Below are 21684 nucleotides of genomic sequence, written 5' to 3'. Positions count from 1 at the left end.
GGGGCGGGCCGGGCCTGGGCCTGCTCTCGCGCCCGCTCCCCAGCGCGGGCGCTGCCGGGCGGGCGGCGGGGCGGTGAGTGTGTGCTGCCGCCGGGCAGGGCGGGCGTGGGGTCGGTGAGTGAGTGTTGGCGAGGGGCCCGGCGGGCTGCAGGCCCCGAGCGCCTGCCGGGGCTCTTTGGTGCCGTGGCCCGCGCGGCGCCTCCCCCGGCTGCGGGCGCTGCTTTCACTATGGAGCGGCGGCCTCACGGCCCTCGGCGCGGTGGGGGCGGCGGCTGCCGGGTTCTGCCGCCGGGTTTAGGGGGGAGGCACAGCGGAGGGGCTCGCCGGAGCCACGGGGTGACGGGGGAAGGCCGCGGTCCCGGCGTGTTCCCGCGGGGCTGCCGGAAAGCGCCGCCCCGGCTGGGCCCGGGCTCCTCAATCCGCTCCGCAGGGCGCGCTGGGTCGCTCAGCCATGGGGCAGTATCTGTGTCGTGCAAATCACACTTCTGATTTTTAGAATGCTTTCTTCTATCTTAGCCTGTTTTCCATGTGCAGGTTTTCACGTTTGCAGCTTCTCATTTGATGGTTACCCCCATTGCACGTGTTTCTTTGTTTCCCGGCCACCGAAACAAGCCTTGTACGCTGGGAAATTTCCCTGAGCTTCTGCCAAACCGAAGCACAATTCTTTAGTAATAAACAAGTGGGAGGTAGGAAGGGAGACAGGCTTGACCATAACAGAAACGTTCAATTTCTGCTTGGTGTTTTTTCATTCCTAGGAACATGCTTCGGGAGGACGCACACGGTAAATGGACAGTGTCCAGCAGTGATGAAAGTGCCGAGGAAAATTCGGACAGTGAAAAACCATGTACATCTTCACTATCGGATGCTGCGTGTGGTAGTACTAGTGGACCACAATATCCATGCTCTGAAGCTAGGAAAGCTGCTCACAAGAGAAAAGCTTCCCCCGTGAAGTTCACTGATACGAGTCTTTCTGCAGAAGCACCTCCAGCAGTAAAACAGAGACCAAGTCAAGAAGGTTCAGGTTGGTGTCTTTCTAGTAGTGATGAAGAGCCTGAAGACGAGCAAAAGCATGCCCACAAAGAAACAGTGAAAGAAGAAAAACACGATGTGTCCGAAGAGCATCCTTTGAATCTTTGCAAAGATGACAAACTCTCAGAGAATCTGAAAGAGGAGGAGTATGATGTAACACCCAGTGAAGCCCAGGATACCTGGGATTTGGTGACTGGAGGCAATCCTTTCAGGTTTTTTCTCACTAAAGTCAGAGGAATTGAACGGAACTATAATTCTGGAGCCCTGCACATAAAAGGTGAACAAGTGGCTTCTACTACAAGAGGGCTTTGGGGAGAAAGCAAGGGAATGCTTATTTTTAGTTAGTGGGTATTTTTAAATGCAGCTATTTCTTGGTGTTGCTGAGGTTTCATATTCTGAACGTGCAGGTTTGTAGAAATTGATTCTGTTATCTGGACCTTTCTCTTTTAGAAGTATAGTGTATACAACATTATCTGATGATACTTAATTGCAACTATTTAGCCAAGGCAAGTCATGCTGCTTCTTATTGCTGCTTTCCCTGTGAGCTAGTCTGGGGAAAAGCACCTGTGACTCTTAAGGGGGTGCTTTACTTGGGTGCATAACTCTGAGTTGTTGTTTGCGCTTGCCTTTGTGCTATTGAGTGGTTTGGACCTAGTAATTCACTATTATTAGGTGAAGTACTTCTGAAATTCTGTGTCTGGAGTTCATGGATCTGTTTAAATTCAGATGGGAGAGAGCTGTCCATCAGTTAATATGGAGTGGAGTCTTTGGTGTACAATACAGATGCCTCAGGAATGCTCTGTTAGTTGTTTGATGTAAGGGGGAAAGCTTTCTGCACCTGTAAACATCCCTGTAGTTAGAAATAAAATCTTACACATCACAAGACAGAATCAGAAACGAGATCTAATAAGAGAATTGTGTACAGTTTGCTATGTTAATGTGATTGAGCTATGGATACACGTATCCCACAATCAGTCTGCAGCAGATAAATCAGCATTAGCTATGCCCTTATTGCTGCTACTCTGCCACAGTTCTTCAAGCTCACTCAGCAGGGGAGAATATAATTTGTTGTCCCTTTCTCAATATGATGTTGGACTTTTTCCTAATCAGCTTTTAAAACTTGTTTTTTGTTTTGAGAGGATTATTAATTTTTCTAAGCATATGATCCTAAATGATTCACAGGAGAGTTAATGACTTGAAATACTTGGAACAATAAACTTATGAATGCCTCTGTTACACCAGGTCTATGAACAATCTGGCCCTTGTACCGTGGTAGTTATCAAGCTGTTCAAGATGCTATATGTTTACTTGAAGTTTTTTTTATTTATTCATGCTTTAATATTTTTAATAGATATTTTGTCTCCTCTTTTTGGAACTCTCATATCTTCTGCCCAGGTGAGTTTCCTGTTTGTCAAACTGATTTCTCTTGCTTGTTTCACTACATTAATCTTAAACTTGATAATCCATGCCTGAGCCATGTACTGATATTAAATGTTTCCAACTGTTAAACAATTTATTGAAATATAAACATCATCCTATGTTCTGCTGTAGAATTTAGGCAATTATAAAACTACTTTCTCCTGTTTTTGAGGAAAGTGCAACTGAGAAGCGTGTATTTATGTTAATATAAATGAGGTTTTTTGAAAGAAAAAATGCCTTGCAATCCAGGAATAATGTCTTTGTTATTGCCTAGAAGTTTTGCTATCATTCATGATATAAACACATGGCAAAGAGATGATCCTTGAACCTAAGCTTTTACATTATGTGCATGTGATTCTTTTTTCCTTGGATAGTAAATTTTGAGCACTAATGCACACTTTTGAGTAACTTAAATTCATTCTTTAGTTGTTAAAGAGGAATGAAAGAAAGGATATAAAAGTCAAAAATACCTGTTTTTAGAATATGCTATATATGAGGTAAATACTTATGTGTGATTAACATAAAAAGCTTTTTTGCTGTAGTTCATTGGTATAGCTGGTTTTTTTTTTTTCTTTTTAATGAGTCTGTTTTCTTTTTCTTACATTCAAGTTTAACTACTGTATAGATGTGGGATGGCTTGTAAGACAGTACCCGCAGGAATTCAGGTATGTTTATTTTACAAATGTGAAATGATGACATTTCCAGATCATTTCTGTTCATACAAGGTCCTGTTATAAGTGAATGATAAGCACTTCTTGCACTGCAGGTGATTGTTACCAATTTGATATGCACAGACTCTTAGTGTTCTTTCTTCTCTCATTCCACAGCTGTAGTTCTCTGATTTCTTGACTCTTTTCTAGACTGGAAAATAGTTAGAGTTCAGGATAGCTGGTTTCTGATTGTTATTAGTTCACACTGAGGAGGTCCCACTGTGGGCCTCAATGAGATGGCAGTAGGTGACCTATAAAGGTGGAGCAAGAAGCTTTTTTCCCTACAGTTCACTGAGTCAAGAGCCAGATAGTGCAAGAGAAAGGAGAGAAAGTAGGAAGGACACAAGAAAACTGTGTGGCAAGGATCAGGATGGCTGCATGGATATGATATAGTAAGTTGATGGGTATTGTCATGAAAGCAGTTCTTGTTTGCTTGAAATTCCTTTCTGATAATTGCAAACTCCTGCAGATGAAGTGAGCATATAATGTGCCTTTTTTTGTTTTGTTTTGCTGGAAGTGCAGTAGAACCAGAATTCACAGAATCACAGAGTGGATAAGGTTGGAAGGGACCACACCATTCCTTGTGGGATCCTCCACTACATGTGTCAGAAAGCTGTCATCAGTGCTTTCAAGGAGCTTCCTGTACTGTTTGTTTTGCTGTGTTCCTTCTCCACACACATCAGGGTAGTTAGTTCCCCACAAGGACCTGGGTCTGGGGCTGCTTGTGCTGCTGCTGTAGAAGGCCTCATCCTCTTAGCCATGCTGATCAGATGGCAGCAGCAAACACCAACAGTGTCACTCTTACTCATCTGCTTTTTTATCCTAACCCCTGACATCTTGATTGATATGTTCCAAGTGTTGCCTCATGTAGAGGGCAGCTCCACTACTGCACCTTCCTGTCCTTCCTAAACAGCATGTAGCCCTTCATGACAATATTCCAGTTGTGTGAGCTGCCCCACCATGTCTCTGTAATTGCAATGGATCAAAGCCCTGTGAGTGCACACAGCTCTCCAGTTTTGCCTGTTTGTTCCCTGTACTATGGTGTGCTGGTGCTTTATGGAAGTATCTGAGTGTGCCAGTATCTCAGGGGGGATGCAAAGGGATACCCCATAGTCCTGTCTTGTAGTTATGCATTTAACTGCTTTACTCTGTGCAGTTAGCTCCCCCCTGTCCCATCATTCCCTGCAGCTGGCAGGAGAGAAGAGAACACAACTTGGGCTCCAGTTGTCCCAAGGCCTTGAGGTCCCTCTCGCTTGTCTGCAGTCTTGCTGGGACTTTGTGGGTACTCTCTTAAAAAACCCATAATAATCAGTGGGCTGAGTTTTCTTGGTGGTCCAGTCTCTTACCTGACACACACCTCCCTATGGATTAGATCTGGTTGGCAGGACCAGAAGTTTACTTTTAGGAAGTGAACACCAAATTAGTGCCAGAATAGACCCTCTCCTTTTCCCTATCAGTGTTCCACCTTCTCTGTAGATAATAATTACTAAATTGTCTTAGGTCCACATTGTGTATATCGGTGCTTTTGAGAGCTTACATTTGTCTGTTCGAGCTCTAGGGAGAGTTTCTTTCATGATCTTGTATAAAAGTTTTTATTTTGGTGCCTGCTTTACTCCACACTTCCTGTTTCCCTTTTTTTTTTTTTGTTACCATTTTCCAGTGTCTATTCTTTAGAGGTTCTATTGTAGTTACTTGTATTTTGAATTAGTTAATAAGGCATACTGATTTCAGTGCCATCTTTCTGCTGGACTGTCAGATTTAGGGGCCAGATACCATAGCTACATGAAGGAATGGTTTAGGCTAATTGCTGATTCACTTGATGTTTTAATGGTAATCTCCTTTTGTTTAAGGAAGAAGCCATTGCTGATAGTTCATGGTGAGAGGAGAGAATCCAAAGCTGAACTAATTGCACAAGCACGGCCTTATGAGAATATTAGCTTTTGTCAGGTAATTAACATTTGTATCATTCTTTAGTTGAAGTTAAGCCATATCTTACACTCAGAGTCTTGTTACTGATGAAAAGACACCTTATGTGGGAAGGTTTTTGTTACACTTTGAGGAATATCCAGGATACCAGGACCATAGGAACATGCTAGCAGTGATCTTGGTCACATGTGATTATGGTAGGTTTCACCCCAAAAGTTTGTACAGAACAGCTGCCCACAGAAATGTCACAGGGCTCACAGAAGAGCTGGTCACCTTCTCCACTAACATGTTGCATTCAAATTCTTAAAGTGGCTGAAAAGGAAGCATTGTTTTTGTGTGAAACTCAGAACTTAGTCCTAGTGTCACTATAATCTTAAATCTCATCAAAGAGTTATTTCCCAAATACATTTTACACAAGAAAATGCTTACTGTTAAAATTGCTGTGAGCATGCCTCCTGGCAGGTGCCATTTTATCTCTGATGTTCTGTTCCTTGTTTTGCTGTCCCTAAGTGGTGAAGCCATTGGCTTCATCCTGGGGGAGGATGTGGCTGTGGCAATTTTCCAGTGTTTCAGGATTTTGCCAGGTGAAGTATATTAATGATCATGGGGACACTGTGCACTTTGTTAGTAGGAGAATGGTCTTGGAATTTTTTTCTCTTTGAAGCAGTCTGGTAATCCTGAGTTTCTTGTTGAATGTGAACCCAGTACTACAGGTGTGTCCTCCCTGGTGTTCAACAGTGGGGAAGCATCCCCTCCCTTGACCTGCTGGCAGCACTCCTCCTAATGCAGGCCAGGACCCTGTTAGTCATCTTTCATGCAGGGGCACATTGCTGGCTTCTGTTCCATGTCCAGCAGGAACCTTGAGTTATTTTCTGCTGACTCTTTCTGAAAATGCTGCTAGTAAAAGAGGTACAAATTCTGGAACAGTTCCAGCATTACCATCTAAAATCTAGCTTGTGGAAAGTGCATTAGAAATATGGAGAAGGAAGAAGATAATGTATTTTGTGATCTGTCCACTAGAGAGCAGTGAAATTAAACAAAATAAGAAGCAATGCACAATAGCAATTTTTAATGATCAACTTTTAATTTTGTAGGCTAAACTGGATATTGCATTTGGAACTCACCATACGTAAGTAACACCATGAAGCAGAAAAGTCTGCAGTAGAACTGGATTTCATAGAAATTGTTGAGTCTTAAAGCTTCCATAAGCTTCTTCTATGTAGAGATGACAGGATTGTTCTAGTTTAATGAGACAAATTAGCTATTTGAGTACATATGAGATGTGGAGGTTAAACAGTTGAATTTGAACTGGTCTAAGACAGGTGGACTGCAGGTCCTGGCTCTTAACTCATGCCTTAATACCAAAACTGTTAATGCAAACTTGTTCAGTCATAGGCAGGACTGACACAATACTGATTTACTGATCATGTTTTTCAGTTCATAAGGAGGATCTGAAAATAACTAGCAAATCTGGGGGTCTTCTCAAGAAAAAAACTTGAATTGGATATAATAGAAGTGTCTCAAAGAAAATTTTGTAGATGGAAATCTACAGAAAAGAACAGATCTTATGTTTTAGCAAAGATCAGTTGAGTTCAGTTTGAGTTTCAGATCTCATCCTTTGGGATCACATGGATATGCTGCCTTTACACAGCTAATGAAAACTTGGATATGAAAATCTGAGCAATTTTTTTACAAAAGATACAGATGTGTATGTTTATCTCAGTTACTAGTTTTAAAATTTCTTTGTGCTGTAGCTCAAGAGTTATGATAAATAAATAGCTTTTTTGCCATCACAATGTTTAGCTGTAAACATACCCACTTTTAAGGTAAAAGTCAGTTAAAGAGGAAGTAACTATGTTTTTTAATAAATTCAGTTATAAGTAAAGGCCTTTCAGTGTTCCTTAGTTCTTTTTCTGATTATCTGCAAAGAGATAAGTGTCTAAAGAGCTGTGCAAATATAGGAAGTGTTCTGCAAATATTCACTTTGTTGTGGGTAATTAGTTGCATGAGATGTTAAGTTGTACTCTGGGATGAAATATATGGGAATAGTCTAATGACTGCCATGTGAGCTTGCAATGCACATGGATTGAAGTCATAAGTGCTTGCATGGTGCAGAACATGTCTTTGAAAATAATTACCTTGGTGCCTTTTAATGAATTGCTAATTTATCTCCTACTCTCAGTGTAATTGAAATAAATGAAGAGTTATATATCTTTTTTTAAAGGAAAATGATGTTGTTGCTGTATGAAGAAGGTCTTCGAGTTGTGATACATACATCCAATCTTATTGCTGATGATTGGCACCAGAAAACTCAGGGGTAAGCAACAATCCCTAGTAGGTGAATGTTTAATACTTTCCATAGGTGTTTTCTTCTGCTGGAGATGGGATATTAGATTATGTAGTGTTGCAAGCCTTGACATTCTTAACATAGAGCTATTCTAAAAAAATTTAAAAATTGGACTTAAAATGCTGGTAGCTGTCTGGGTCTGAACTTTTCTTGCTTTCTCCTGTAAACAAAACTGTTCCTAGTAGGCTGATGGCTTAAAATCAATCTGACTGATACAAAATTTTATCGTGCTGTGCTGTCTCTTTATGAAAAAACTTTGTAGCTATAAAGTACCATTTATATAGAGCTGAAACAGCTATTTAAAACTTGCCTTAATACTTAACACTTGAGAATAAGGTGGATGTGCAAGTGTTCTGCTTTTGTTGTGATTGTATCTAGAATGCAATCTGATAAATGTTGGGCATTATATGACCTAATCTTCACACAGTATCTTTTCCTGGGAAGGAATTTTTTTCCTGTCTTATTTTTTGGTAGAAGTCTTTAAACTTAATGACCAACCTAGGACATAGTTTTGTTGAGAGCACAAAAACAGGATGAAGTGGCATGTTCATATAAGGGTCCTCAAACTCTTCAGTTTTTTGGCTATTTTATGGGAGCATTTTTTTAGTCAGATGACCGCAATAAATCAGGGTATAAAATTTCTTCAAACTAATAGAAAGTTGTTTTTCAGAGGTTACTGTCACTTTGACATCCATTTTGCTGCCATTAAATATGGCAGGGTTTTGAGACTTTACTTGTCTGAGACAAGCTCTTTGAGTGGCAGAAATAGACAGTGATTTTTTTTGCCTTTAAATCTTATGAGTGGCTTTAGTATCTTATGGCAGTTAGCTTTTCAGAAAGCTGAGAAGGCATGAAAATACCTACTGGGACACTTAGCAAGTTCCCCTACTTGTGAAATATGAGAAATAGTTTTCTTTTTTAGCTTTTGCATACTGCAGTGTTATGCAGGATCACAGTATGGTGGTTCTGAATTTCAATGGGTAGTATCAACACATTGTAAAGTTGATAATGCAGAATCTTTGGGTCCCATGGCTGCAGTAATGTGTGAGTGGAAAGAAATACTAAATGTTTTCCCTGGTGGTCTCTATCCTATTTTACTCTGACAAAGGTTCTTGAGAGACAATGTATTATTGTGGGCTACTCTTCAAATATATAAACCTTTCAGATGCTTTAACTGGTGGTTTTCTATGCAGTTGCACAAACCAATAGTTTAGCAGAACATATTGCAGTGTTCTATTCCTGTAGAAAATCTTGAAGAAAGAACTGATGGTTGCTAAGTCTGAGCCTGACCAGTTAGTAGAGACATTTATAGTTAGTATCACAATGAATCTGTCAAGTATTTGTTTAGGACCTTCAGATGTGTTTTATTCCCATACTAAGCCCATGTGTTATTAATGCATGGTGTGCTTGTTTATATGCCTGATTTTTTTTCTTTTTTTTTTTTTTTTTAAGAATATGGTTAAGCCCTTTATATCCAAGGCTACCTGAGGGAGCATCTGGTGGTGAATCTGCAACTAATTTTAAATCTGACCTAATAAGTTACTTGGCAGCTTACAATTCTCCTGCACTCAAGGAATGGATAGATCTGATTCAAGAACATGATTTATCAGAAACAAGGTATATAAAATCTTAAGGTAACTTGCACTGTGGGTTTTTTCTTTTTTTTTCTAGAAATTAAATATCTGTGTTAGGATCTGTTAGACCTCATGTTTATTTTGTAAGGTAATCTTGTTTCAGGCTTGAGTGTTCAAACGTGACTCTGTGGTTTTAAAAAAAATTCTCTAATGTAGCTTATGTCAAATAGACCAACTTCTAGTTTTATAAGCATGCATTTTAAAAGAAGAAAGAAAGGTGCACCAGCAGCAACTTTACAAAAGGTAGCTATGAAGTAATAAGGACTTGGTTTCATTTGAGCCTGTCTAGCTCAAGTATTTACTCCAGTAATATTACCAGTAGGAAAAAAACCTGTTGTATAGGGTTTATCATGTAAGAGAGATCATGTAAGCAAAGATTACTGGAATGAGGATTTTATTCAGAACAGGCTTCTGTTGGTAAGGCAGAGTTTAATCAACATACATATCTGTAGAATTTTGGATTGGTTTTGGTGGGCAGTGTTGTGCCTAACTGGTCTTGGAATAGTCTTCTCTAATATCACATTGCTGATATTACTTTAAAATAATTCAAGATGCATCATTTACTTCTAATAAGTAGTTGCACTTAAATATGAGCATTTACTTCAGAAGGTGTAAAGCTCCCTGGCAACTTAATTACTGTTTTATAATTTGAACAAAAATTGTTGAAAAGAAAAGCTGAAAATGATTACATACTGTGGTGGTAGTGAAGACTGAAACCTTGTCTAGTTTATACATTATTGGAGGGGGCAAGAAAAAAAGTGTGTACGTTATAATCAGGTGAGCTAACAGCTGCTCTGATTGCATTGATCATCAGCATGAGTTTAAACAGATGAGTTGAGCCCTAGCTCAACTAGCTAGTGATATGCATGTGGTAGGAAAGTCACTTGTTAGAATAAGGATTGCCATTTGATGTGCTGTAGGGGGCATTCAGTCATCAAGAAAATTAGGCATGAGATGTATACAGTAGGGAACATTAGCTTAAAGCTGCTTGTTGTGACTTCAGGCAGGTCTCTTCCCTTTTTTCAGGGTAAAGTCAAATAGGTTACTAAACCCATTACTAGGAAGTGTTGAAAAAGCTGTACTTTGCATCTGAACTATTAGGTGCCCAAATGAAAACTCATACCTGAATCTGCTGATTTGGATGTAGTAGTAGATTGGCTTTACTCAAAATTGCGTGCCCAGTTTGGGACAAATGAGCTGTTTGTGTGTATTGCCAGCATTATCTATCTTCTCCATTTTTGCACACTGAAAAAGATCTAGCTCTTGTCTCTGCTGTAGAACAGCCTGGTGATGTATGACAGCCATACAGGAGGTTGATAATAAATTATACAGCTGAAAATCCACTTTTCTTTGTATTATGAATCCCATGAGAGACATTAAATATTTCTGGTTGCACTTGAGTGTTCAATCTTGCTGGTAAGTTTTTCTTAAATAACTGCTACTTTAAAACCAAAGCACTTGAGATCTACAAAAATCTGTTGGTTTTTTTTTTTTTTAGAGTGTTTCTGCTTGGTTCTACCCCTGGACGATATCAAGGCAGTGATAAAGAAAAGTGGGGCCATCTTAGGCTCAGAAAGGTACCAAAACTGTAACTTTTATTGTTAATATTCTTTAAAATGTAAATAGAATTTTGGACAGAATTCTTCAGTTCCTTCCAATTTTTCCAGCTGTCATCAGTCTTTTAATACATTGTTACAGTTAAAGTTAGCAGTAACATATGTAGGCTTGCAACTTGGAATTTAACTTAATCTATCTGCTGATGAAAAATACAATAAAAATGCTTTTATGAGTACAGTAGCAATAAAAAGAGACTAACGAGAATCTCCATCATTTATTGGATGCAGGGAGAGACATAGTGACAAAGGATGAGGCAAAGGCTGAGGTGCTTGATGCCTTCTTTGCCTCTGTCTTTAACAGTAGGACCTGTTCTCCATGTGTTCAGCTCCCCAAGCTGGAAGGCAGGGACAGAGAGTGGAATGAAACCTCCATAACCCAAGGGGAACTGGTCAGTGACCTGCTGCAACACTGAAATGGACACAAGTCCATGGGACCTAATGGGATCCACTGAGGGAGCTGGCAGAAATGCTCATTGAGCCACTTTCAATCATTTATCAGCTGTTGTGGTTAACTGGGGAGATATCAGTTGGCTGGATACCCAGGTCATTCGGCCCATCAGCATGAGTATGAAGGCAGGTCCTGCTTGGCTTGGCTAACCTGATCTCCTGTGGCAGCCTGGTGGGTCAGGGAAAGGCTGTGGATGTTGTCTACCTGAATGTCAGTGAAGCCTTCATACAGAATTCTCCTGAGAAACTGGCTGCCCCTGATCTGGGCGGGTGCACTCATTGCTGGGTAGAAAATTGGCTGGATGGCAGATCTCAGAGTGGTGAATGGAGTTACATCCAGCTGGCAGACAGTCACAAGTGGTGTTCCCCAGGGCTCCTTATTGAGCCCACCAAGTTGGAGGGGAGTGTTGATCTGCTGGAGGGTAGGAAGGTTCTCCAGAGGGATCTGGACAGGCTGGATCGATGAGTGGAGATCAACTGTGTGAGATTCAACAAGACCATGTGCCAGGTTCTGTATTTGAGTCACAGCAGCCCCACGCAGTGCAACAGGCTGAGGCAGAGTGTCTGCAAAGATGTCTGGTGGAAAAGGACCTGGGGGTGCTATTGCCAACAGGTGGACATGAGCCAGTGTGTGGCCAAGAAGGCCAGTGGCATCCTGGCCTGTGTCAGCAGTAGTGTGACCAACAGGACAGTGATTTTCCCCTCTACTGAGCACTGGCGAGGCCACACCTCGAGTGCTGTGTTTGGGCCTTTTATGACAAGAAGAGCACTGAGGGGCTGGAGTGTGTCCAGAGAAGGGCAGCAGAGCTGGTGTAGGGTCTGGACCATGGTGCCAGAAGCAGCTCATGGTGTTGGAGGTGTTCAACCTGGGAAAAAAGGGCTCAGGAAGACCTTATTGCTCTTTACAGCTACTTGGAAGGGGGTTGTAGCTGAGGGAGGTTGGTTTCTTCTCCCCAGTAACAAGTGATAGCACAAGAGGAAATGGCCTCAGGTAGTGCCAGGGGAGATAAAGTTTGGATATTGAGAAAAATTCCTTCAAAGTCTGTCCAGTATTGGAACAGGCTGCCCAGGGAAGTGTTGGGGTCAGCATCCTTGAAGATATTTAACAGATGTGCAGATGTGGGATTTAGGGATATGGTTAGGGGTGAATGTGACAGTATTATGTTAATAGTTGAACTCTTGCCTTTAGAGGTCTTATGTTTATTTAGGTAAGCTGTAGTGGTAAATTTTCAAGAATGCATATATCAAGTTTGCAGGGACCCTTCTTGTTTGGTTTGGACCCTTCTTTTTTTTGACCTTCTTTTTTGTTGTTGTTTTTCAGAATGTCATGAGGTATTTCATGTAATCTATTAAATGCTTCTCATAATTGAAGAATTTTTAACCTGCACCTCCTGCTGAAATGGCATTATTTCAAATACTGTCCTGAATTTTATATGAAAATCTAATGCTGTCTGTGGCAAACTTCTGTGACATACAGAATATTTATGTATCACATTGCTTTTCAATGTGAGGTTACTCTTGTGGACATCCCTTTGCTCATTAGGAGCTTGTCCTTTCTACTACACTTTGTTTGATGTTTTTTGCCTATTTAGACATAGAATGAAGAAAAAGAAAACAGAAAAAGCTTGTAAGGGAAAAAGACGATTTTGTGGCAGATGTTTCTGTGATTTAAAAAGGTTTTTAGTGACAATGCAGGTAGACCTGATGATACTAACATTGATGACTGAAGCCATTAGATTGTGTGTTTTCTCTAGATGGGGTAAAGGTGGAAACTACATGCAATTTAATATGTCTGTATAAATCTGTTTTTAATGTGACTTTAAATTCCATTCACAGCTGAAGAACTCCTGTAAAAGAATCATTTCAGTTTTCTCTTCAATTGTTCTTTTTTCCCCTCTTATTGTAGACTTCCATTGTAGCTGGGTGTCATGGCTTTAGGATACAAGAGGATTTTTATGGCCAACAACCACCAAATATGAAAAATATTTAGTTTTATTTGTTGGAACTTCTGAAGTTAATGTTTCATGTTTTTAGAAAGAGTTGCTAACATTCTTTTCACCCATTATTTAGTGGGTGGCTTTGGTGCTTTTGGATAAAACTTGTGATGTTTAATCTTCTCTTGAAGTGAGTTTATTTGGAAAGCCTGATGTTTTTTTTTTTATTGCAAAGTTAAATATGTAGTATGAATGTTAATCTCCTTCATTATCAGAAGTAAATTACAGAGGATTTATTGTATCAAAAGTGATATGAAGCTGATGAAGGTGTTCTGTGTGTGTTGAGGTCTAACACAGTGTTTTAATTCCCCTCACCAGCTTCTGAAGGAGCATGCTGTGCCAATAGCAGAGTCCTGGCCTCTTGTTGGGCAGTTCTCAAGCATTGGTTCGGTGGGAGCTGATGGGTCCAAGTGGCTTTGCTCAGAGTTCCAGGACAGCCTGGTGGCTGCAGGCAGCAGTGTGACAGCTTTCCGGAAATGTGATGTCCCAATTCATCTGGTATGTCTTTGAGGTGCTGGTGACCTTTATTTAACACTGAATCATTTGTTTTGGAAATCTTAGTCATTGTTTTGCTTTTAACTTTTGGAAGACAGTAACGGAGTTTTGGTCATGAAATTATATATGTGCCACTTAAAGCCATTTAGTTGTATGTGGTTTGCTATAAAAATGTACCACAATTTCCATCTGCCTGAAGCTAGATTTATATCATCTCATTAAAATTATCTTCTCATTCTACAGCTTGTCTTCCATTGGGTTTTGTAGATGCAGCTGTTTTTCCTGCTGAGATGTAGCTGAATCCTTAGTCATTAATACCTGTGGTTATTAGCAGAATTAAGGGGAGAAGTAGAAAAGTTTGTAGCAGGAGTTTGTTAAATCAAGGAAAAATGAGGGTCAAGCTATGCCTTTACCATGTGCTAATCCCCTGCATACTCATACCTTGTATTTGAGGTGTGAGAGTAAAATATAAAATAATGTTAAGAACGAACTTTGGCTGCTGTGGAAGTGGCTGAAGCAGTATTACTTGAGACTTCCTAGCTAATTTTGGTTAGAGTGGAAAAAATATTAGATTTTCTGTGTTACTGGCACAATTGTAGTTGTAAGCTGCAGTGTAATTTTATTACTTCAAAGAAATGAAGCTTTTAATTTTTTTTTCTCAGGTTTTCTTTAAAGTGTTTTTGAAAATTAACAGCTTGTCTATTCAGAGCTGTGTTATTAAAGTTACTTTTTGTTCTATCTCCATGAAGGTTTATCCCACTGTGAACAATGTGAGGCAAAGTCTAGAAGGCTATCCTGGTAAGCAGATGAATCCCCATTTATTTGCTTTTTGTGGTCATAATGTCCTGAAAAATCACTTCAGTGGTTGATGTTAAATGACCATGAAGTTCTCATCTTGCTGATAATGTGATAGAATAGGTGGCAGTAGAATCTTTCTGCTTTTGCTGGAGCTGTGACTCCTGTTGTGATGGAATAGATAAGGTTTTGTGGGCATTGGTTTGTAACGTTTGTCTGTCCTAGCCATGTTCATATGTCACTGCATAGGAAATCAACAGCTCCTGTCCACTGCTCTTACTCCAGTCATAATTTCTTTTTGGCAGAAAATTCAGGTTTGAGTGTGTCAGATTCTTCTAGTTTGATTGCAGTGTTATTCTGCGCATCAGATACAATGGAGGCTAAAGTGTCATTGGTCTTTCTTATTTAATATTGTATATACAACTCTTTTGTTCATTATTCCCATGTTTATTTTCATTAAGTCATATTTGTAAAAGCATGGCCCCAGCCAACCTGAAACAGGAAAGAGTACTGTTCCTGTTCCAAGCTATATAGGATAGCTATGCTCCTATGCATGACTAGCTTTTGAATTTTAGCAGCTGGTGGGTTTTGAACATGGAGCTAGCATGAATGTTTTCAGAAGTTTTTGTCTTTCCTCTGGTTAGTGTTTGGACATACATAGAAATTGCAGCCAGAGAATTTATAGGCATAGAGTGTGGGGAAAGAGACGTGTTCTGAAGGTTTATTCTGATTTCTTGTTATTTTTCTTTTAATTCTGTTAATAAAGTTTTCTTTATACCCTTTAAAGTTTGACCTACTTTGCTGTCTTCCTAGTTCTTTTCTCACAGCAGCAAATGAGTAAATAATTCTAGAGGGTGAGACCCACTACACTTGGTGAATTACATGACTCTGTGTTTGTGCAAATGAACAGTTCTTTAGACTCCTGCAGTTAGTGCATTCCTGAGAGTAGTAAAGCTTTTGTAATGAGTTCATTTGGTGTCTTCCAGGACATGTCAAATACAGTAGGCTTTGCATCATGCTTTTACTACACAACACTAATATAATTTTGTATGCCTGGGTGATTGTTCTTAAATCCATTTCAAGAAATCACAACATGCATTAGCCAAAAGAAAAATCAATACAAATATAATTTTATCATAGAAGTTCTTTTTAAAATGACATTGATTGGGATTTGGAAAGTTTATTCTTTCATTCTTTCTTCTGAAAGCTGCTTGATTTATTTCTTCTGGTTTGTATGGGTAGTGATTCCAATCTGTTGGTATCAAAAATCTGTTGATATAAAAAAACTACCCATAGTTCTCCCTATATACAATTTCTGATTTTCCTAGTGTAAATATGCTGTGTAGTGTTTAGGAATTGGCTAAATCATAAGAATGGAAAGAACTCCAGCAAGCATATACCATTTTATGCTCCTGGAGTGCTTAACAATTTCCTGAAAGTAACTCATGAAGGTAGGACAGATAGCTTATTCCCCAAGATGCTTGCTGCTTTTAGAATGTCTTCCAAAAAATAAATGTACATGTTCTGCTTTTTTCCTGAAGCTGGTGGCTCACTTCCGTACAGTATACAGACAGCACAGAAACAGCTGTGGTTGCATTCCTATTTTCAGTAAGTAGAACTCAATTCTTTGTTGTTCTTTTTAAATTCAGATTGTATGTTTAAAGTTACCGTGCTATAATGTTTGAGTGTTAAAAGCAAATAAGTGGAAGTGGTTACAAGTATGATATTCCTAAACTCCTTAAAATAAAGGCCTTTAGTTACTTATCTGCTGAGTCTTCTCTCCAAAAGTTGGTAGAAAACATGCTGTTCATCTAGAAAAATTATAATTTTGTTCTTGTTGGGGTAATGTTGCTACTGGATTTAGGTTTCTGTAAGCTTTTATATAATGTTTCCTTCTCTGAACAGGAATAATGTTACTCCTTTTTTTTTCCTAAACTTCCAGCTGTATTTCACTTTCCCCACTTGTGCCTCTGTATTAATGGGATTTCAGCTGAGCCACAACAGGACTAGAAAGGCTCTTTTTGGTGGTTGCTTTATTTTTTCCTTGTATGTACAGCAGTCCTGCTGCAAAAATTCTCAGTCCCTTGTGGCAAAATCTTTTGTTAAAGATGCCTGACATTTTCTATTAAAAATTTCTATTTCCATATGCTACTAGTTGTGCCAAATTCTAACAGTCTGACACATTCCATGCCAGATGTCTCCCTCAGGCTGAATTGTTAAAAACTTATGCATGTTTAGAGAACAATGGGGAAAGTTGTTTTGCAAAGATCAAAAATAAAATTAATAGAACTTGTAACCTCTTACAAGACCACAACTTCCCATTCCTTTCATCAGAAATTGTTAACTCTTCTGGACAGAAGTTGCTCTGGTAAGAAAATTTACCAAGGAGGATTGTGTTCAGTTGGGTGTATGTTCAGGGGACTGAAGTAGAATTGCTTGTGGCAGAGAGCATCTTTCATTCTAGAGTGAAGGTGATTGCTGTTCTGAACCTTGCTGGTCAATGTCCAAGGAATGGAACTCAGGCAGAAGCCATGTGAGGCTCTGTCTCCTGCCTTTAAACTGTGTCCTCTGAATACAGTCAGCAAAGGAAGAAAGCTGCAATCAACTTGAAGCTTTCAAGTTTGTTCAGTTGTGATTCAAAAAGCAAAATACTCATCAATCTGGAGGTGTTTGTGCAGTCTTAATTTGGTTTCTGTAGTCGTACCTCATGAGAATCTTACTAGAAAACAGATGTAACCTTTTTTCAGTTAGTCTCTTATTTAATACACAGAATGTCACTTAATAATGATATAATTCATTGATTTATTCCTTTTCAATGAGAAAATGCCCACATAGCTGTCTCCTTGGACATACAGGGACCTGCTCTGGCAGCAGAAGGGCTGTTTGAGGTTCAGCTGTGGAACTGGCTGCAGATGGCAGTGGCCCTGCAGAATTGCTCTGTAGTGACTGCCCAGGTGCAGCCCTTACCCTGCCATGATGCAGCACAGGAGCCTTGAGCAGAGCCTGCATGTGAACTCTTACCATAGGGCAGGAGGCAGACTGCCCCTTTGTATCTGGAACCTGGGACAGAAAACAGCAGATTTCACTAGATGTAAATACAAAATGAGCTGTCTGAAAGACTTGCTATAATGCAAATCATTGGGCAGTGGAGGGATCAGAGGAATGTAGAAAATACTTTTTCAAACTGGAAAATAGTATGAAACCAGCAGGAAATTAGGGATTCTACCAAAGCTGCAAGGAAAAAAAAAACCTAAATGTTTTATGCTTACAGTAAAGGAAAACTAATAACTCCTTTTTGCAAGTAGGGAGAGATTAATGCAGTTGGAAGATGGTGTCCTGCAGCCTCTCAACTGAAGAGGCAGGATGTCTGCTCCAGGCACGTGACTTTTTATAATGTCTGTGGGCTGATTTTCTCTCTCCTGCCAGTTGAGTGTGTTTAACCTATAATACAGCTCAGAACTTTAATTTTTTTTAAAATAGTGTGACTAAACTTAATATTGCTTTTACTTTTCTGATTGTAGCAAATGATGACTAGACTGCTTTGTTAGATTAGCTACTGTGTAGAGTAATTTGCAGAGTTTTCTCTCTGGTATTATTGCTTGTTTTCCCTTCCAGTATTACTAATTTATGAGGACAGATTTGCAATTATTAATAATTTTTGTTAATTGCTGCTTTCAAAACATTTGATCAGCTTTAATGGTATTGTATTTTAACATTCCTTTTAGTTTATTTGCTTTTAATATGGTGTGCCTTATGTTTGTGCAGTTACTTTGTCAAATATTGATTTTCAAAGAGTGGAAGAGGTTGGTTTGACAAGAATTTGTTTGACATATGCCTGACAAGTCCACAATGATTGTTGTATTAGAGCTTTGAGTGTTCTTTGGATTTATAAAGTTTGGAATAATTGAGTTTTCTTCTCAGTTTGCAGAAGTACAGTGTTGTTCCCCTAAAATCATAAAAGATGAGAGACAGAGATCATAAGTGTTCTCTTAGGTTGAAACTAATGATATGAGGTGCTTTAGTTTCTCTCAAGCCTTGTTGCCAGTACCTTAAGACAGAAAATTCTTTCAGTATTTGAAGTAAGAGAACTAAATGCTGCAAGAGGTGGTGTTGTAGAAAATTAGTTATCCCTGTCTCTGCTTATGAATTGGATATGTCTGTACAGTTAAATTTCCAGGATTTTGTGGTGGCTTAGTCCTGGCCTGTAGCTCAGCACCACAAAGCTTGGGCTCCTCTGCCCTCCTTTCTACCCCCCTAGTGGGATAGGGGAGAGAATCCTAAGAGTAAAATGGGAAAACTTGTGGGTTGAAGTAAAGACAGTGTGTTAATTAATCAAAAGCTACTCATAAAAGCAAATCAAAATTAGTTGGTTTACCCCACCCTGGGCAGGCAGGTATTCAGTCATGCCCAGGAAGGTAGTTCTCTGTTGTGCCTGGTGGTTGCTTGGGCAGATAAAGGCCATCACTCTGAATGACCCCCCATCACCATTTCTTCCCTCAGCTTCATGTGTGAGCATAATGGTGCATGGTCTGGAATATCCCTCTGCTCAGCTGTCCTGCCTGTGTCCCCTCCCAGCCTATTTACTGGGGTGGTGTGAGAGGCAGAAAAGGCTGTGTGTGACAGCTGAAATATCTGTGTTTGTGCTGTTTCTAGCACAAATCCAAACATAGCCCCATACTAGCCAGCATGAAGAAAATTATCCCGGCCAAAACTGGCATTCATTTCCCCTTTTAATCCTTACATGTTTGTGCTGTCCTACTAGGGAAAACATGGCCAAAATGTATTTTCCCCTTTCTGATTTTAACTTTCTAAAATAAGAGTTTCAATCATTTTAGATGAAACCAAACTGCAGTTAGAGTACTGTAGGTAATAGATAGAAGTGGTATTACTCTTGCTAAGGCCACTATTTGTATCTGTCTTAAGATAAGGAGGCAGAAAGGCAGTAGACTGAGATAGTATCTCAGAATAACTGCAGTTAGTAGTGAGGGGAGGAGTTTGTCCCAGGGCAAAGCAGTGAGGTAAATCTAAAGAAAATAAATTTTAAATTCCCAGTTTGTCTTATTTTTCCTGTTTTTCGTTTTTACAATTTTATTGGAATTACCTAAGTCTTTTTGTCCCATAAACTTAATGATACTTGTCAGTTGTGAGAGAAAAGCTATTAACCAGGGTGGTTGAGTCATGATTCAGCCTTACAATTTGTATGTATGGAAAGGGTGGAGTTTGTAGGGGAAGACCAGTTTAGTCAGCTAATTCTGTATCATATATATCTTCATCTGTCCTATAGAAAGAGAATTTGATGTGGCTTGCATCAAAATATAAAGAAGTCTAGTTTACATCAAATGTGCAGAGTGTTTCAGCTCTTACCCTTTAAGAATACAGGACCAGTTCTCAGAGGTCTTTTTTCCTTGATCAGGGGAGATAGGGTTGCTAAAGTAACTAGGTCCTCACCCATGAAGTTCAAAGCCTCTTAATTTTAAGTGCACTGTATTGTAAGTGTTAGTTCTGAAAGTCAACCTAGGTAAATAATTCCAGCCCTTCCAAGTCAGTCTGCTCAGGCTTTTAGAGGAACACAGTGCACTTAAGTTTTTCAGAGTTAATTGATTCTTTTGGATTTGCTAATTAGAATAGAATGCTAAGTTAGGGAAGCAGGATTGTGACAACTGAAACTGGAGTCTTCCTTCAAGTCTGTGGAAAGAAATGTCTCTGGGAAGGTGTGTTAAGCTTTCTTCCTGAATTTGGATGAGAACTAACACCTATGAACATAAAGTGCTTCTTAATGCTGTGACTGCATACTTTCAGTTATGTACACACATTTACTGCTTGCTTACACTTTAGTACTGTAACATTGATGCTGAATCAATCCAGCAATGGCTTGTTTTTTTAATCTAGTTTTTTTATATGCACATAGATATGACCTCTATTGTCTTAAACCCTCAAATTTCTCAGTAGCTTAGAGGCACTGAAGGGGGAAGAGGAAGAGTAGCGGCAACAATCTACCAGTTGCTCCCTGCCTTTATGTCATGGATAATAAATTGTAATAAACTCAGGATTCTGTGGGGTTTAGTTTGGTTCCAAACTCAGTTGCTTGAAGTCCTAACCATTGATAGTCTTCAAAGAACGTGTATTGTCCAGAAGTTTAGACTTTGTTCCAGATAGCACTCAAGGAACTGAGAGATGGAAAAAACTTGTTAGGAGAACCTGGCACACTGAGGAGAATATCTCTGTGGGCTGGTTGTAAGGAAAAAAAACCCTTGCCCTTCTGACTTCTAGTAGAATTGTTAGCAGTTCAGTTAAATGTGGTATTTTAAGATTTTCTCTAGGAGAAGTAAGTATTGAGTGTGACAAATATAAGTAGTGCTCCTGAAATCATGGTGCTGTTGTGTGGTATTTTTTAGACCTGAAAATAAAACCATGTATGAAAAGAATTCCTTTTGCTTTTCTAGCAAATGGTCAGCGGAAGTCACGGGTCGAACTCATGCCATGCCTCACATTAAGACTTACATGAGACTCTCTCCTGACTTCCAGAAGATTGCTTGGTTCTTGGTAACAAGGTAAACATCTAACCAGTACAGCTCTCACTTCAGAACTTTATATATGGGGTTTTTGTCAGCTGAAGGCCCAGGGGAGTTACTTCCATAACCCACATAATACTTCAATTAGCAATATGAATTTTTGTCCATATTTAATGTTTCTCCATTACATTGTCCTGTTTGAGGGTGCAGATTGAAATTATTACATCAGAAACAGTTCATAATCACACTAAAATCTTGTCTGAGTTGTGACTGCCAGTTTTGGGGTTCAACACCAACTAAAGTGATAAATATTTTAAATTTGGGTTAAGTTTCTTTAAGGTATGGTGTACTATAGTATGAATGTGCTGGTTTCTACAAAACAGAGTTTGGGTTAGCTGAAGTTGTACTTGGGCTACCCTACTGTAATAAAACATAGAATTTGGAATCTGATCTTTTGTCAGATTGTGTTGCTTAGCAGTCTGCCTGGAAGTACAAGCTTTATATTTCTGTTGTTTAGTTGTTAAAAAAGCCATAAGAGGAAGCAAGAATTTCTTGACTTGAAGGGAGAATGTCTTGTTGTAAATGAAAAATACAGATATGTTTCAGTTTTTATGCCACCCTATATTCGACAGATTATGATCTGTCCTTACTCTTAAATGCTCAGTTACTTTAATATTTCTTTCTCTTTATATTTAGTCTCTTTAAATTTCATCACTCATAGATACTGTTGCTTGCAATAGTGGTAATGATTAGTTTAAAT

General features: G+C 39.3%; 1 protein-coding gene across 1 annotated transcript in view; it reads left to right on the top strand.

The window, feature by feature from the left end:
- TDP1 (tyrosyl-DNA phosphodiesterase 1) overlaps positions 1 to 21684 on the top strand; it is a 37109-nt gene continuing 15425 nt past the window's right edge. The window contains exons 1-13 of the mRNA XM_064714751.1: positions 1 to 73; positions 756 to 1306; positions 2381 to 2424; positions 3058 to 3113; positions 5009 to 5105; positions 6179 to 6213; positions 7309 to 7401; positions 8884 to 9048; positions 10564 to 10642; positions 13441 to 13620; positions 14367 to 14415; positions 15954 to 16020; positions 20856 to 20963. Coding sequence (XP_064570821.1) covers positions 760 to 1306; positions 2381 to 2424; positions 3058 to 3113; positions 5009 to 5105; positions 6179 to 6213; positions 7309 to 7401; positions 8884 to 9048; positions 10564 to 10642; positions 13441 to 13620; positions 14367 to 14415; positions 15954 to 16020; positions 20856 to 20963 — 1520 coding nt within the window. The 5' untranslated portion in view covers positions 1 to 73; positions 756 to 759. The remainder of the gene's footprint in view (positions 74 to 755; positions 1307 to 2380; positions 2425 to 3057; positions 3114 to 5008; positions 5106 to 6178; positions 6214 to 7308; positions 7402 to 8883; positions 9049 to 10563; positions 10643 to 13440; positions 13621 to 14366; positions 14416 to 15953; positions 16021 to 20855; positions 20964 to 21684) is intronic.

Source organism: Zonotrichia leucophrys, chromosome 5 (assembly GCF_028769735.1).
Source record: "Zonotrichia leucophrys gambelii isolate GWCS_2022_RI chromosome 5, RI_Zleu_2.0, whole genome shotgun sequence".
Classification (NCBI taxonomy): domain Eukaryota; kingdom Metazoa; phylum Chordata; class Aves; order Passeriformes; family Passerellidae; genus Zonotrichia; species Zonotrichia leucophrys.
This window is presented reverse-complemented; position numbering and strand designations above follow the sequence as displayed.